This window comes from Apteryx mantelli, chromosome 2 (genome assembly GCF_036417845.1).
Source record: "Apteryx mantelli isolate bAptMan1 chromosome 2, bAptMan1.hap1, whole genome shotgun sequence".
NCBI classification, from domain to species: Eukaryota; Metazoa; Chordata; class Aves; order Apterygiformes; family Apterygidae; genus Apteryx; species Apteryx mantelli.
In genome coordinates this window covers 140,447,182-140,465,361 of record NC_089979.1, presented here as the reverse complement: position 1 = coordinate 140,465,361, position 18,180 = coordinate 140,447,182, and the positions used below count along the sequence as shown (strand labels likewise).

The window sequence follows — 18,180 nt, the reverse complement described above, 5'->3', positions numbered from 1 at the left end:
TCATAGTCATTTTTGTGTTCTCATTTGACACAGCAGATCAGGGTTTACTGTTCCATTTGTCATATTCATTAGAGTTTGCATATTTTGATTGACTTCACCAATCCACATGCTTATTTTCTTCTTGTTACATAGCAAAAAGGTTTGTAAGTAAAAAAAAAAAAAAAAAAAAAAAAAAAGAGGCCTGCTTATGTGGAATATCAATACATGTTTTTTTCTGCATTTGTCTTTTCTTTCCAAAGTATCAATTTGTAATAGATGCGAGTCCTTAACTGTGTTTTACTCTTCCTGTCATAATCATGTCGCCATCAAATTTCAATCTCAATTTCTTTGTTTACTGTCAAATGTTGGTAGAATATTAGCTTTGGCTTGTCTGGCAAGTATTCACTAAATAAACTCTATCCTTGACACTAGTAACTTCTTAGATAGCTTAGATAGCTATAGGAAGAACAGTTGATTAAAGTAGAATAGTAAACTAGGTCCAGATTTTCCTCCAGCCAAACTGTAGACAGGATTAATTGCACATAAACTGGGTTCAACTAAAATTTTCTTAGTGCTGTCCTGATTTGATAATAGTCCAACTTACAGTTATATAATTCAGTACTTGACTACTATTGCAGTATCTGAGGTATCTGGCCAAGAAAAGAAGATTCTACATTCCTGTGTACGGTGAATATGCAAACACAGTGCTGCCAAATTTTTACCATGCTGTGCCAGCAAAAAAAAATGCTGTTTTTTGATTAGTTATTTACCTGAAGAGAGAGTTTTTCTACCTTGAGTATTAGATTGTTTGTTTACATTTCCATCTGCCCTTAAGTAGTCAAACATTTAGAGGAATAAATACATAATTTCAAAACCAATGCAGTAATTATATGTAATGAGCTGTCATAGAGCTAGAATAAAAGGAAAAGAGTAAGAAATCAAGAGGCATTCTGTACCTCTCTGATTATTTTCTTGATCTCAAATTGATCAATCTTAATTTAATGTTAATCTGTCATTGATTTTACACTGGGAAGAGGAGAAGACCTAAATGGCCTCTTGAGGCCTTGGTGGCCTCCTGAGAACCCCGTCCAACTTTGTTTTCTCTGCTTAAAATATTCAGGTTTGACCTAACTAAGCATTCAGATTTGAGTATCTTTTAATAGAACCCCAGAGTTTTTGAGGCAAATAACTCCTAAAAGAAATATACATGTTCATTAAAAAACATCTAATGATGTTAAACATCATTGTAAAAATGTCTTCTCCCTCAAAAAGGAAGATTCAGAATGACTGGAGTATTGTATTTGAATGGAGGGAAAACTGAATTACAGATCAATTCCCGTGTCTCTCTTAATAAAGCTTTGGGATACTGTGTTCAGTGAAACTACTGTCTCCACTCCTTCCTAGAAGTGAAAGAAGCAGTGGAACAGCAATTTGTCATTGTTCATGGGGAAAGAATTACCAGGCAGTCAGCTCCCTATACTTTCTTTATATCAATAAGCTTTACTGGGTAGAGGAAATTCATATTTTCCATTAAAATACAAGACCTGAACCAAAGGTCAGGCCATTATGCTTACTGAGTGCTTTTCCAGTGACATTTGTAGCTTTGGATAGCATCTCTAAATCTTTTTTACTCCTTACTGTTCTATATGGACGCTGCTGACATCATTCAAAAATACTTCTAACTATTCATTTGCTGAGGAAATCCCCTTCCTCAGCCCTTTTACAACACTAATATACAGCACTGTGGTGGGCAAAACTTCTCAACATTTCACACTTACTTTTTTCATTACAGTAAAGCTTAAAGCTACAAATGATGGTTGGGACTCTACCATGGTAGGCACTGTATACATCCACAGTAACAGATGAGTTTGAATCCTGAAAGCTTCAGTTGACAGAAACTGAAATAACGCTACTTATTTTTTGAACCATGAAACAGATATAAATCTCGGTACTTGCCATCTCTGTAAGTTTATATAATCTAAATATAGGGAGAAATACCCATATCCACCCCAATTTTGTGCAAGTTTGAACGGTCCCAGTGAGTTGTGCTGTTACTGAAAATGAGGTAAATAGACCAGCGCTGTAAATCTCAGACTGGGACTGGCACTTGGCCATGGAGGAGAAGGCAACTCTGGTTATGGTGAATTAATCAGTATGGTTAGTATGCATGTTTCTGAATTATATTCCTATATGCTCAAAGAAGAGGAGAAAAGTCACTGTAGAATTTGAGCTGTTCAGTGTTTTAGTTCTTCGTTAGGCTTTTTAAATTGGCCCCTTTTTCATGCTAAAATCCATCTATGTTTCAGTAAATTAAGTTTCATACTACCAAGTGCAGAATCTCATGGATTTGCAAGATCTTTTCTGTGTTATTACAGCCTTGTGGTGGGAATGAAGACAGGTAGAAGAAAACTGGATTATTTCATGTGAAAATAACTGCTGCTTTTGCAGCAATTCTATTATACAACAATGCTCTGTATTATTGGGTGGGCAAAATCTCTGAGGATACACATAACTATTTTCTACAGTATATAGTATGCCAACAGTATATGAAAAAGCAATTGGCTGGAAAATGTAGTGAAGAATGAATTCTAGAGCTTTTTTATTAACCCTTGTGGGCTGTTTTTTCTAGTCGTTACAAAGACACTTTACCAAGAAGGGGAAATTCAGGCCTTTAATCATGAATGCAGCCAGTTATCCACACTGAAAATCACAAACAGAGGTCTCAGGGCTAACTGCATGACCAGAAACCTTTCAGGTATTACAAAATCAATGACAGTAACAATCAGTTGCATTTGTTAGGTCAGATATGAAACAGTATAGTATGCATGGAATTTGAATTTTCCGTTTGTATGAGATACACTGCTTTTAAAAACACACACACTGGATCAGTCAGCAAGTATTCCAGAAAATACTTACTTCCTCTCCTGGGTGTTTAGTTTTATGCAGCTAAAAGCTAAAAATAGAGAGACCTTCTCTTTAAATAGTATTTATACTGTTATATCTTGTTACATGGGAATTTGTCGTGTAATCCTATGAAATGGAAATCACTGGATGCAGAAAGGAAAAAAAAGGAAAATGAAGCTGTGAGCAAAGCAAAACAGATTGGTAAGCAGTTTGTTACTTGCTACCTACAGATTGCAGGTATACTAGCTCTGCTAGTTAACTGCTTAGATTCATAGCAGGCTGACAGATTCATGCTAGACAGGCACAGTTTTCCTTTTAACCACATTTCCCCTCTTATTTTGTGTTTCTTCCCCATATGCTACTGCACAATTATATTCTGAGTCTCTTTTTCTCTCCATGTGACATCTTCACTGATGCTTCATTAACCAGTGCACCATCAGTGCATTTCATTGCAGATTCTCTCCTGGCTCACTGTGTTGATGCTAAGATGCAGCTACAAACTGGCTATCAGAATGCTAGGCTGTGATGACCCTTCCCTCTGTTCAAAAGAGGAGAAAGTCATCCCTTTGGCAAAATCCTAAATAAAACTCTCATTTTATCTATTACCTTTACTGACCCACCAACCTGAAATGCTCTGGGGAGATACAGCATGGGATGTGACAGATTTATTTACCTATTTGTTTACTGTAAAAGGCTGGGGGCATACCTCCTATCTGATCAGTATGTTAAAACAACTTAGCCTGATTTTATGTATATGCCTTCAACTGACCTTGAGAGAGTACTGAAATTAATGAAAGCATGCTTCAATTCCATGATGGTTAGGAAATGAAAAGGCCATGCTGTGATAGATATCCACTGTGACATATATCTCCAGTTGTACGAGTAGGGAGGGGGCATGGTTTAAATACTAGCTGATTTCCAATGAGTTTCCTGGGTTGGAAATACACCCAATTCATTTTTAAGTGAAGAGAAAGATAAAATCGCAACTATGATAGGGGCACATAATTCAGTTCCAGACCACAGAGGCATAAAATATGCATATTCAGACTGAGCTGTGTAGCTATGAAAAGGGAAATGAGAGACTTGATGGCGTCTTTAGAACAGTTCAACTGTTAAAAAATGCAGCATGTGTCTGGTGAGAGTTTTTTAGGGGAAATGGGACTAAGGGTGTCGCAGATCCCCCCCTCCACCCATTGCCCCCTGCCAATTCCAGGCCTCCCTGCTGCGCTCTGTCAGAACTGTACCAGTGCTGCATGTTAGACAGCTGTGAGGCTGCATCTGTTCTCTGTTTTCCACACGATTAAGGCAAAGAGAAAAAATAAATATGACAAATTGCTCTGACATGGAGTTCCTCTTTTTCTAAAATGTGTTTTGCAGGTTTTTTATGGTTACTTTTTAAATTGATGGCCCTATTTTTCTTGAAAATACACAAGTGGTTGTCTGTCTTGCACAGATCACTTTGGTTTGAGGAGGAAGGTGTGAAGAAAGAAGTGAAGTGAGGAAGGAGAAATGCATGTCGTACTAAACAGACGAAGCGAATCAGTAGCCATTCTGTAAGGGACCATAAGAGATTGTGAGTCCTCTTGAATTACTGCAGCTACAGCACACAGTATGTTTATTGCCATCGATGCAGGACTCATTAAAACTTTTATTATTCTATTATTTATATTATAGTTGTGACTGAAGGTCTCAGTCAAGAACACAGGGCAACGTGTACTTGCAAAAGGATTGGGGAATATATATATACTGATATTACTAGATTTATAATGACATTGACTCTGAGCATGGTCAGGCTGGCACCACCAACAAAGCATCTTGACAGTGGAATCTGGGGGCAGCAAAAATAAATGGATGTGACGCTCATGGCAGAAAACACAGTCATAGTGTAGACAAAATATTCAAGCATGCATATGTCAGTTTGAGATGAGAAACGGCCAGTGAAAGTCACATACAGAGCGGAGGAGGGGAATGGAACTGAAAATCAGATGACATGGCTATGTACCTTGCTTTTTGCAGTATTTCATTATATACTCATTACTTGAAGACTTTTTACAGGCATCATGACAGAAGTAGCTTTTAGGCTGAAAAATAAAATGAATGTTCTGGATTAATTCTGGAGGCCAATGTAAAAGACTGGCAGAGAAGAACTGGGTAATAACCACTTGGAAAGAAGAGGCAAACAGACTTTTTGGTTTTGTTTTACTTAAGTAGAGAGAATATAATTAAATTTCTCCTAAAAAAAAAATTCTTGTTAATTTTGAATTTTGATCATTTTGATCTCAGGTGGGAATGAGAATTTTATATTACATATCTCAATATTTCCTTTCTTTCTTCTTCCCTTCTTTCTTCTTCAGGTTACCTGTGCAAATTTAACAAATGGAGGAAAAACAGAACTTCTAAAATCAGGAAGCTCCAAATCCACACTAAAACACATATGGACAGAAAGTAGCAAAGACTTGTCCATCAGCCGACTGCTGTCACAGACTTTTCGTGGAAAGGAAAATGATACAGATTTGGACCTGCGATATGATGCCCCAGAAACTTATTCTGAACAAGACCTCTGGGACTGGCTGAGGAACTCCACAGACCTGCAAGAGCCTCGGCCCAGAGCAAAGAGACGGCCCATTGTCAAGACTGGGAAATTTAAGAAAATGTTTGGCTGGGGTGATTTTCATTCCAACATCAAGACTGTGAAGCTAAATCTGTTAATAACCGGGAAAATCGTTGACCATGGCAATGGGACGTTTAGTGTTTACTTCAGGCATAATTCCACTGGTCAAGGGAATGTATCCGTGAGCTTAGTGCCCCCCACAAAAATAGTGGAATTTGACTTGGCGCAGCAGACAGTGATTGATGCCAAAGATTCCAAGTCCTTTAACTGTCGAATTGAGTACGAAAAGGTTGACAAGGCTACCAAGAACACACTCTGCAACTATGACCCTTCAAAAACATGTTATCAGGAGCAGACCCAGAGTCACGTGTCATGGCTCTGCTCCAAGCCCTTTAAAGTAATCTGTATTTACATTTCCTTTTATAGTACAGATTATAAACTAGTACAGAAGGTGTGTCCTGATTACAACTACCACAGTGACACACCCTACTTCCCATCAGGGTGAGGAGGAACGTGTGTCTGAGACTGAAGCCTGGGGAATAAAAGAGGCCATGTGACAGGGCTGTTACCTCGAGGAAGAAGGCCACATCTATTGCCTGGAATGTGTCTACCCACTGCTGCTGGTGTCAAATGGCTGCAAATACGTTAGTGGAAAACAATCCAATGTAATTTTTGCCCAGTCAGCTCCATGTATCAATCTAGTTGTATTTCACTATGGATTTGAAATAAAACCATACATATACACAGAGACACACACTCTTTTCAGCTCACATCTATTGAGATTCCTGTTAAGAGAGCTTTCATTGTCTGATACATAAGGTTTCAGGATAACCTATCACCAAGCAAAATGGATTAACTAGACAGAGAATGGTTTCTAACACAGACTGTTATGGAAATCTCTTTGAAAGTCTTGAGTACGTGCCAATCAATAATCCCCATTCATGCATTCTACTGCTTGGAGTAGCTGTCCTGGTAAATAATACTGTAGGAGTAAATGCTTGTTAAAATGGGGGGGAAAAAAGTGTGTCTAGAGTTCAGTATTCCTTATTATATGAACACAACAAAGCATAGTGACTTTTTCCAGCATACAGGAGGCACATTCAAGGTGGTGTTAGGTGGCTCTTTTTCTGTGGAGCGAGCCTGTTACTAGTAAAGATGGGCAAACATTTGGAATTTACATGTGGGCAGACATTCTGGTTTCATGTTTCTCTGACTCTTTAAGCTCTGATTCTTTAAACCTGGTTGAGTTTAGGCCAGCTAAGCTACTTAAAAACTCTCCAACTGATCACTAAGAGGGAAAATGCCTGATGGAGAACATGTAAGTTATAAGTGGCTGTCTTATCTTTATTACAAAATATTGTAACAAAATCAATATCCTAGTCTTCATTTGTATGAATGGTTTGTATTGTACATAATTTAACCAGTGTTATTTGAGCTGCTTATTAATATTAACTTGTAATTGTCTCTCTGCTTGTTATTGGTTAAAAACAATCAAGGAAATGAGGAATCCATTTTATCAATGTAACTGTAAACTCCATTGAAAGACAGAACTATGTACAAAGCATTTATTCAGCTAAAGTATTGTTGAAAGCTATACATATACAACATTACAGTCTGTCTGTATTTAGATATTTTATTTCCAGACAAAAAAATGAACTGTACATAAAAATAAAAAATCTTAAAGTTGAGTTTCAATATGTACTGTGTAGATAGTAGTTTAAATGGTTCTGACAAGGCGATAACACTCAAAGTCTGGTGTGGTTTTCAATATTGTCTCTTTGCATATGAACATATATATATTTATATATATGTGTGTGCATATTTGAGACTGTATATGTACGTGCGTGTGTGTGTGTGTGTGTGTGTGTATACATATAGACATAAATGTAGATATATAAAACTATCTCAGGCCCTATTCCTTGCAAGCAGATCTTATTACAACACAGGGTCTTAATGATTTGAGTGGAATCCCCCACTCAGAGAAGAAATTCCAGGAGCAGGGTTTCATTTAAAATGATTCATTATCATTCAGAAGTGGGAAAACGTGGTGCCACTCTCTGTGTAAACAGATCTGCCTTTGCCTTAATTCTAGCCTCCTCTGAGGCACTGATCTCTTTTTATGGAATGAAGAAATCCCTTTTTATGGAATGAAAGAGCTTTCTTCCTCTAACAAAAAGCTGATAGCTTTTATATATTTTTTTGTATATAGTTGCATGCTTTACCCCCAGTAGCAAGATAACCAGCAACCGTAACATGCCCATGCCTAAACGAAGGCTGCCCAAAGAAGAACTCAGCATTTCATCTCATATCTTTCAGAATTATCATTCCTTCCCTCTCCCACCCTTACCCCCAGGTTCTGTGCTCTTCTGTCAAAACTGTGAATGCAGATATGGGTCAGCTTCCAAATATACACAACATCACGAACAGCTTCTCCAATGTCCCGCCAAACACTCCACTAAAGTTTCAAGAAGTGAGAAGTTTGAAACAACTTTCAGTTGTGGACCTCTGTTGTTGAAATATGCAGAACCTAAACAAGGGTGAAACAAGTCAAATGGATAAAAGTATTAACAAGTAAATATTTTCCCACCGATGTACAAGTAGGAGAGGAGACTTCTGGATTATCATTGCTTTGGCTCCTTCGAACTAATATGCTTCTTGGAATTATTGCTTCATTATATGTGACATTCCCCAGGAGAACCTTGTGACCCTGGACCCTGTGTAGATTTGGAGAAAGAGATGGTTCATGCCATACAGTCCAGATTCTGATCTCATTCAGGAATATGCTGAGCTACAATATATTTTTTTTTCTTTAAAAGGAATTGTGATTATACTGGTAGTATATCATCATTTGTGCTGTATGAGAAGTAACTGTTCTGAATATAAACATTAATTTGTTCTACTACCAAGAGTGAAATCTTAGTTCCATTAAAGTCAATGGGAATTTTGCTAATGAGTTCAATAGGGTTTCCATTTAATGGTATGTAGAATTCCATTGTTAAACGTGATTAGCAATCTGTATTATGATTGAGCATTACACACTTTGTGTTCTCATTTATGTTTCTGAAAAGTGGGTATAAAATACTGCTATTGGTACAGCTTCATTATTTTCTTAAAAAAAAAACCCTTATGACTATATGAAATTCATATACTTGATCATTTTATATACCAACATTTCAAGTAACTCAGAAAGGAATTAGTCAACAAGGAATGGTTTTGCTCCTTCAAACTGTGGTAGCTGATACTCTTTCTGCCTCTCTCACAGTCAGTTGTATTATCTTTTAGTCTTAAGCTTTTGAAGAGCTTGATGTTCTGCATAAATGTTCTTGACTTTGAAACTGGAAGAGTTCTTTCAGTGATCTGGTTGTGAAACAGTGATCTAATATCAAAACACATAATGTGTTACTTAGATGCTAGTTCATTGCTGCAATCTCTTCGGGAAATATTTTGTGTTTGCTAACTTTGTTAATGTATGTTTTTAGTTTTCCCGTGTGAGAAGGCTATTTAATGAACATAGATATGTTTTATTCAGTTAAACACTGTACTTCTGGGTATCTCAGTCTCGCACATGAACAATGCCTTAATGGAGTGCTAGGCCAGGCAAATATTGCAATATTAAGCTCACTAATTCTAGACATAATAAATATTTATTGTTGTAAAGTATATTATTAGGACTTAAGGAGGTTGAGTTATTTATTTTTAAAAAATGACGAGAGTGGTTTTGTTCACTTTTAATTTTCTTATTAAAGAATGCATTGTGTCTTATTTTACTATATAGAGAAATCACAAATAGGGATACTTCAATGAAACCAGCCATTCCTGTTACAGAAATACATGGATCATGAACTTGAGCAAATATCAATGTATTAAACTATGACTTGGATGGGTCAGTGATAGAACTTATGTGTCAGCATCTTTGTTTATGTAAAAAGCAATCCAGGATACAAGAAATGGATGTTACATTGCAAATTCCCTGATCACAGTTCTGAACAGCAATGGAAAGCTGGAAGACTTCCACTTGTTAGTTTTATCAAAATACTACAGGACAGAAAATAAATTTTCTTCCCTCCTTATGAAGTCACTCATAAAATATTGTCCTTTTCTTCCCTTTTCCCTAACTTTTCCCTGGTGGTAGGCAAACTAATAATTATATCTTTAAAAAGCCCTTGTCTTTGAAGTTTCCTTTGCTTAAAAAGTATGACACCATATACACTGTTGAAATACACTGGACCTATTTACAGTGAACTGAGAAATAGTGAAACTCCATTTATAGGAGAGCAGAATGGAAGCCATATAGTATTTTTGTGCATTTTGACCTAGAGATTTAAGAAATATTTGCCTGCAGTGTACAATCAGAGTGCAGTTTTGCTGTGATTAAATCACTACATCCTCACACCTTCTCCAAGTCCTGTAAGAATATCATGAACTACTCTTAAAGCAATGTTTGAGAGGATTATGGAGGAAAGCGGGGGTTACAAAGTGTCTGCTGCTTTTACTTGGACAGCATCTGATCTAAAGAATTATTCATCAGCTGATGATGAACAATGATTGCTGTCTTAGCATTGTGTGGGTCCTCCCTGTCATTCTGTGACAGAGGTCAAATTATATCTGATAATATCTAGAAATGAAAGACAATTTTGTCTCTAGTGATCTGTACTTGTCTGTGTAGTTAATATTGCCAGAGACATTAGATGACTGCATCAAGACTCTACTGAGCTAGGACCTGCATGAATATATAGAAACATGTATATAAAATACATAGTCAAAAATTGTTTTGATGCCAAGACTCCCAATTTTCAAAATGGTGGACTGCAGAATTCTTGTAAATTATACATATATGAACTTGAGATGTATTGTTAATAAAATTAGTTTTAACAAAAGTATGCACAGTTCTCAAATAAGTACTATTTTTCAATACTTATACTTCAATGCTAAATCAAGGGATGTTTTACAAGCATCCCTGACCCTTTGCAAAATGTTTTATTCCACCGCATCAGTCTGGAATTCATGAAAAGTGTAGTAACTGATTCATTTTACACAAGTATTCAGAAGCTGAAATCTTGCTTATCACTTATACTTAAGATCCTTTGACAAGTTACCCTGTAATTGCTTTAATGTGTGACTGAGTACTATCTCCAAAAACATTTTGACACAGGAAGCACAGACTATTGCCTATAAAAAGGGGGAGAATTTTAAAGAAAGAGCAATGTCTTATTGAAATTATGGTAAAATCCACAGATGAGTTAATTTTTTAGATAAGTTAGACAGTTTTGAGAAAGTCAGTATCTATGGATAAAGCTAACACCTTTTTTTTTGCTGATTGTGAAAGGAGCACTTGTTAAAATTAAACCTTCACACCTAAGGGTCAAATAAATCCAAGGACTGTGAGAATATTGTGTTCACTAGTATGTGCTTGACAATATGATCTAATAAACTTAACATGATCTGTCCAGAAGGATAGCTGCATCCTATGGGCCAAATAAAACCTTCTCATTGCTTTCTATATTCCTTGCTAATTAGCTAAAATATTATCATTACCCAAACTAACAAGGACACCACCTTGTCTTGTGTAGGAGTTTATTTTTCTCATTAGAATACTAATAGGTCTCTTCAGTTTGCTTATTTTGTTTGAAGGGCATGGCTAGTGGATCTCTAGTGCAACCTCTGACTGATGTGCAGTGGATGGAATATAGTATTTTAAGTCCTTTAACTTAGTTCACCTTTGGGATAACGAAACAAATGTAGTTGTTTGTGGGTGCTTAATATCAGGGCCAAACCAATGTCTCACTTCAACTTTAATTCTAATTAGACAAAAAAATGAATGAAAATATAGGATGATTAAATAAAATCAGAGTTGTGAGTTAAATGAAAGGAAATTGCAAATTCAACATCATGGTCCTTTCTGTGGCTGCTCCCATTCTGTACGTGTTACATATTTCATTTTAAAAGAAAACCTGAGCCTTCTTTTGTGGTTTTGTTGATAAGAAAGCTTCAGTTCCATTGCAAAAGATAGGATTTAGAAAGATGGAGCTTGTGTGAGGCTTATTCCTTGCTCAAAGTGTACCTCAGTTCTGTAGCAAGTAGAGATATTGCTTTGAGGAAAGGCTTTAGTGGTATGTGAAATGAATGGCTGTTTATTGTTAGCAGGAAATTAGAGGGACCAAAAAATTTCATAAATGTAAAGCAGTTCATACATATGAGTGAAGACATTAAAATTAGCCATTTAGAAAAGTAAATCAAATAAATTGTTTAGTATTTTATGGAAGGACTATGAATTCCTTGGAAAAGACCAGTGTATTTACAGATCTGTTCTTTCTAGAAAACAAGTTAAACCAGAGTTGATGGAAGCATGAATAACATGAGAGCTTCAATTTCTCATCTACATCACGTCATCTATGAAATGAAATGCATAAACCTACTTAGAAACATGTAATCTGAGGAAAAATGAGGTCATCGATGGAAAGTGAATAAAAAGCCATATTGATACTTAAAGTATCTAATAGCTATAGTTGTGGTGAAATTTATTATGTCATATTTATGAATCATCTTTGAATTTCTTGGGTGGAATTAAGTATTTTGATAAGTCATAGAGCAGGTAGGTCCTGAAAATAAAGCCATAATTTGTTGCAAGGAAATTTCAAAAATTGCAGCATACTGCCTCCAGTGGTGAATGCTCTGGACTGACCAAATGGCATTGCGCAGAACATCCTATTTTACTAAGTGTAGGAGGGTGCATGGAGATCCAGAGAAGAAAACTGTACTCCTTTGTTATGAGCTGCCCAGGACTATTCCTTCCTCAGCATTCAAACTCTGCTTTCCTTAGGGAGATCTGAACCTTGCCAAGACCCATATTACATCACCTGGAGACAAATAAGGTGCCGGTGGGTTTTCAGACAGAACTTAGCATTCTTGTAGTTCTGTCAGTACTTTAAATATTGTTAGAGAAAAACAAACAAACAAACAGGTATTTTATACCACTGGGACTTACTGTGTTTTTTCCATAGTGACAATTTTTTTAAGGTAAGTGATTTAGACTATCTAGTCATAAATTACTTAAAGCTATGATATAAAGTACCTGCATGTTCAAGATTCAGTATATATGGTATGTCTTTACCTCAAAGATATAGAATTTATACATAAAACATACTCCTTTTCCTCAGATTCTCTGCCCACCAGCATGTGCAGAGGTATTCTGTTTAGATAAGCTGTCAGTCCCTGTCATATTTTTGACAGATGCTTTCCCCAATACTAGTTATAGTGAGAAAAATGTCTAAATAACACTTCAGTTTTGAGCAGAAATCCCTATAGGAATTTCAAGACAGTGATGATATTTTTCTGAAAATCAAGTAGGTTTTATTATTGTCAGCGCTCAACAGACTAAGTTGCATTCTACCAGCTACACGTAGATTCTGGAATTGTTATCGCTGATGATGAATGAAGCAGAAACAATAGAGCTTGACTGTCAGGGACCAAGGTGATCTTGAACATATTACAGTTTTATTTACATTTTTCTAAATCAGGAGCTATAGGAAAGACATTTACATAACAGTCTTGAAGGGTCTGTATGAAATGGTCTGACATATAGGTGTGTGACATTAAGCATACTAGTCTTTATTTTGTTAATGAGGTGTAGGTCAGCCCTGGTTAAGAATGTGGGCAGTCTTCAGCAGCACAGATTGTGTGCGGATGAGACTTTAACAAAGAGATTCCTAAATGGACCTTCCACGACATAAAAACAATTAATGAAAACCTTTAGCTGGTGAGCTGCAGTGAGTTAGCTATACCTCTTCAGAAAACAGGAGTAATGATCTCTGTTGGATATTTGATGCAAACTTTGGACTGTGTGTTTTTCTTGGAGCTCAGTAGAATTTTCCAGCAGTAACACCATTTATCTTATAGGACAATACTATCCACTGTGCATACAAGTCTTATTTATTGGCCACTATTTCTTTAATCAAAACTATTCCAAACAGAAACATCTTGTTATATAATCTCTCCTTTTACTAATTAATTATTATTTTATCAAGCTTTGTCTAACATTGTTCTGGAGGTATCAAGCAAGTCTCCACTTTTTCCCCTGCAGACCATGATAGTATGTAATGCAGATCCCTGACAGAATTCTTTTCCTTCTATTGAGGAAAAAGCATTCCTTTATTTTTTCATGGGAATCTTACAAAATTTCTCTGCTTAGATCATTTTGCTAATTGCATAAGTATACCTGTATAGTCACCTTGCAATAATCATTCCAAAAGAACTATGTTGATCTTTTCAGAACAACTCCCATTTCAGCCATCTCTCTTGCAGTTAAACACTACAAATAAATGCAATATTGCAGGTGGAGTCCCAAAGATAAAGTGGCTCATCATCTTCCTCTAAGGAAATACATCCATATTCGCAGTTCCAATGGTCTCTCTCAGGTCTCAAACTATGAACAAATTGACCTTTAATGAGCTCTCCACTATTAATTTTAATAGAAAAATAACAAGCCTTAATTAATTAGACTGCTTTCCAGCTCTCTCCTCATTCACCATTGAAGTGTTGAGCTAGAAGTTTTCAGACACCTTTTTCAGACTGCTGTTTTCTGAAGTTCTTCCTTTTTAGGCCTTTTAAAAACACATTTCTCACCTCACAGATGTATGACTCACCTGTGAACTTCATTAGAAAATTACTTAGACCTACTACTGGATTGCAATTGCCATCCTGTAAGCTTATTCTATTCCTTCAACTTCCTCTCATTCCCTCAGATATTATTAATATTATTTAAAAAAGAAGTCTTTACATTGTGTTCTCATTGCTACTCTTATATGGCTCAGAACATCTGATGGCTGGTTGCCAACTGAAGGCAATTAACTTTCAGTTATCACCCTTTCCCCTTTCATGTCTCATTTGCAGGTTTCCTTTTTTAGGTTAACTGGGTCCTAATACAATATATGTTGAACTCATCATAACGTGCAACCTGTAAATTTGATATAGAATCAATTTAGCTGTGCAAAATATATATGAATGATCAAGAGACAGATAGAACATTAATTAAATAATCAAATGCAAATGAATGATAACATATATAAATATATGCATAACTTTGTAGAACATCATAATCTTAATGTTTAATAAATATTATGCTTCCCAATGGTACGTGTGATACTGTCATCCCCATTCATATGGAGAAGATGAGGAAGATAGGTTAGGTGAGACACTGAAAACTGGGTGGTGAATAATCAGAAACAAAATTAGAATCCCAGTAACTTTTTCTCATGCTTCAGTCAGTAGATGTTTCTGCCCTATACATAGTCACAAAAAGAATATTTGAGCAAAGTACGGTACACGCCTCTAGAGGGTCTACATTTTTAGTGTGATAGCTATAGATTAAAAGAAATAAAGGAAAGGGAGTTGTAAAACTTATTCTTCTCCTGCTCAGATAAAGATTCAAGAATACTTATACCACACTGAAAGATGCTTGTCTGAACTCAGAATTGTTTTTAGGACTCTCCAATGTGCAGGATTCCTCTGTCTCTCAGGGTAACTTGGCCCAAAGCTCAGGCAGTATTTTTCAAGCTGTATGTTCTTGTGGCCTTTCCCCAGGAAAAGCTACTGTTTGAGTCCCCTCCTCTCTCCCTCCCTCTGAACTAGGACCGGCATGTTGCAATGTTTGAAATGAAAGTAATAAACCCATTTCTTTATAATAATAAGCCCATTTTTATAATAATAAAAATAATATTATAAATAAAAAATAATAATAAATAATAAACCCATTTATAATAACAAACCCATTTCTTTTCTTTCAAATTCCTGTGGGCCAAAAGAATAAACAGGAGGTTCTTTTTATAGCATTCTTTTCACCTATTTGAAGGCTGTTATCAGTCTCAGCCATCACCCGTAGCTTTTCTGGACTAAACAAACTCAGTTCTTTTTACCTCCCCTTATGGCTCATATTTGCTAAACCTTATAGCATATCTGACTGCTTTCCTCTAGCTGCTCTAAAACTTGTCCACCCTTCCTTAAAGTGTGGAACCTCCAAAGTAGACTACTCTGGCTGAAGCCTTACTAATAGTGAGCAAGGCAGAAAAAGAATAATTCTCTTCTGTTTCTTTCTATATGCTAGCAAAAGCATTGTATGTAATAGCAATATCATGGCTATTTTTCATACTTTATTGCTGACTATAGCCAGACTTGCTTATGCAGTAGTGCTGTCTAACCTGTAATTCCACATTTTGTATTTGTGCATTTGATTTTTTCTGCCTAAGGGAGTATTTACACCAGGAAATTTCAGTAAGATAGGGAATAAATTTATAGCACACTAGCTTCTGCATGCCAGCTTCCCCTGTGGATGCTTGTAGTCTGCACTAAGACTGACTGTGCAACATGTGGAGTAAGTGGCATGACACAGAGCTATACTTAGCGCTTAGTAGAAGCGTCAGCATGAAAAGTTAGTATGCAGCAGCAAGTGCACTGTAAATTCATGCTTTAGTTTACTGTACTAACCTACCTGTGTAGACAAGCCCCAAGTGTAGTGTTTGGCACTTGTCTTTATTGAATTTCCTCTTATTGATTTCAGATCATTCCTCCCATTTATCAAAATCATTTAGGTTTTCAATAATGTATCCCTCTCCTCCTCTTTTCCTTGTCAGAGTTACAACATCAGCTCTTCATAGTTTTTAATGATATTATAAATCATTGCTAGATGGCACAGGTGGGGTCTTAGTGTTGCCAGAATAACCAAGCTGGCATTTTTATCATTACAGTTTTCAGATTACAATCACACAAGTTTAAAGAAGCGATTATGTGGGAACTAAACAGAAGACTGATTACTCACCAGAAAAGATAGCTTTCATGTGTTGAGGGAACAAGATATTTTTATCTTTTATCTTTTTTCAGGGAGGAAGGAAGGTCAGAAACTTAAAACCTTAAGTATATTTTTGTGTGTAAAATCAGGGCAGAAAATTCTCTCTCCTGAAACTAGCTACAACTAACAGAGGTCTAATTCTTTCTCATATTAACAAATGAAGTAATTCTCCAAAGAAGGAGATTTGCAGTCTCTTTGGGGTTTATGATGATAATTCCTAATGGATTAGAAGTAGTCCTTAGCTTTGGTCTGTTGGTATATGTGTATTACAAATGCAAGCATTGCCTGAATCAGAGGTTCCAATTTGGGGAAATGGCTTTTGTATAACCCCAAGACAAGCTCCTACATTTTAATGAGCACCACATGCCTAAGAGAAGCTACGCAAGGTGGCGTTAGATGTTAACCTTTTCATCAAAAACAAAGATTTTGACCTTTAAAAATGTTATTTCATTTTGATCATTAAATTTTGGTCATTTAGTTTTAAACTCAATTTAGTCTTTGTTTATAAGATTTTCAGTGCTAATATTTGGAATACTAAACTCACCTAAGGCTACTCTTTACACTGTTTTACTACTATCTGACAACTCTCTGTTTACCTTGGGTTCTACTGTGGCTATGCTTAACTATCATATGGAATGGCCTCATGTGAAAACAAATGTGTAGGTCTATATGGTGATTTACAGGCCAACCCCAACTTTGCCAGTGCACTGATCAGAACAGATGCCCTAGAGCTGCATTAATACACTCTCCTGTGTTAATAAACCTCCACGACAGGTTTAACGTGAGAAAACCATTGAAGTGATGCAGTTACACAGCTTTTGGGCTGGAAGGAGCTGGTGCCAGGTAAGCTCAGGGCATAGGCAAAATCAGCACAAGCCTGGCTGTAAAAAAACCCAGATAAACAAACCTGAGGAACCTGAGCTGAAACCGAGAATGTGATTTCATTTAACATCAGTCTGTTTGCTGCAGACTGCTGGTAAAGGAAGTTTTCTGTTTCTTGTTTTCCTGGCCTGTTTTCTTCAGCCATTCAGTCTTACCATTTTCTTTGTATCAGATCTCATGACAGCTGCAATATGAGTGTTGGATCAGCCCTCAGTCTTTTCTTTCCTTCCAATAACTGAACAAATATTTCCCTTATAAATATATAGGGTAGGCTTCATCCTCACCTTTCCTACGAGAATCATCTAGTTACAACACTTGCCCAGAAAGTGGAAGAAGTCAATTTAGTTCTCTACTTTGTCGACTTCCGGGCTGTAACCGCATTTTCTAAGGCTACGAATACTGTTCTTTTCTTTTCTATGTACTCTGAAAAGGAATACCAGATTGAACACCTCCAGGGATTCAAGAAAATAAATGTCTCAGGCCTAGGCATTTGCTAGATATTGAGATGTTCAATGTGGTCAGTACTTAAGCAGAGTGAGAGTGTCTTTCAAGTGTCCTGGAGATTTATGGTTAAAAACTGTGAGAAGTGTAGAATTCACTGCCTCTGGTGAAAGATAGTAGCTGAGCAAGGGTAACTTTGGCCTGAAATCTTTTGGGAAGGGGGTCTGGCTATTCAAGGTGACCATATGGGTAGACATCGGCTAAGCAAGAATTTTGAGATATTTTGGATTCAGTGGTCAGTAGGGCAAGTTTGATGAGCTTCAAGGTGCATAAGTACTTCTGCAGACCTATTCTCTACAGTTCTGAATTAAAGAGAGGAAAGATATACATTGCAATGGAGGACAGTATCCCTTTCTATTTACTTGTTCACTGATTAGTCAGTTTACTCAGGGTATATTTGCAGTGTTGTTCACTATTAGGACTAAAATGCCAATTATTCTCAGTTGTCTCACAGCCTGATCAT

At 36.5% G+C, this 18,180-nt stretch overlaps 1 protein-coding gene across 1 annotated transcript in view; it reads left to right on the top strand.

Annotated features, from left to right (window-relative positions):
- The window catches only part of NXPH1 (neurexophilin 1), a 142,431-nt gene extending 136,177 nt beyond the window's left edge, over window positions 1-6,254 (top strand). The window contains exon 2 of the mRNA XM_013941545.2: window positions 5,238-6,254. Coding sequence (XP_013796999.1) covers window positions 5,238-5,999 — 762 coding nt within the window. The 3' untranslated portion in view covers window positions 6,000-6,254. The remainder of the gene's footprint in view (window positions 1-5,237) is intronic.
- Window positions 6,255-18,180: the final 11,926 nt, after the last annotated feature.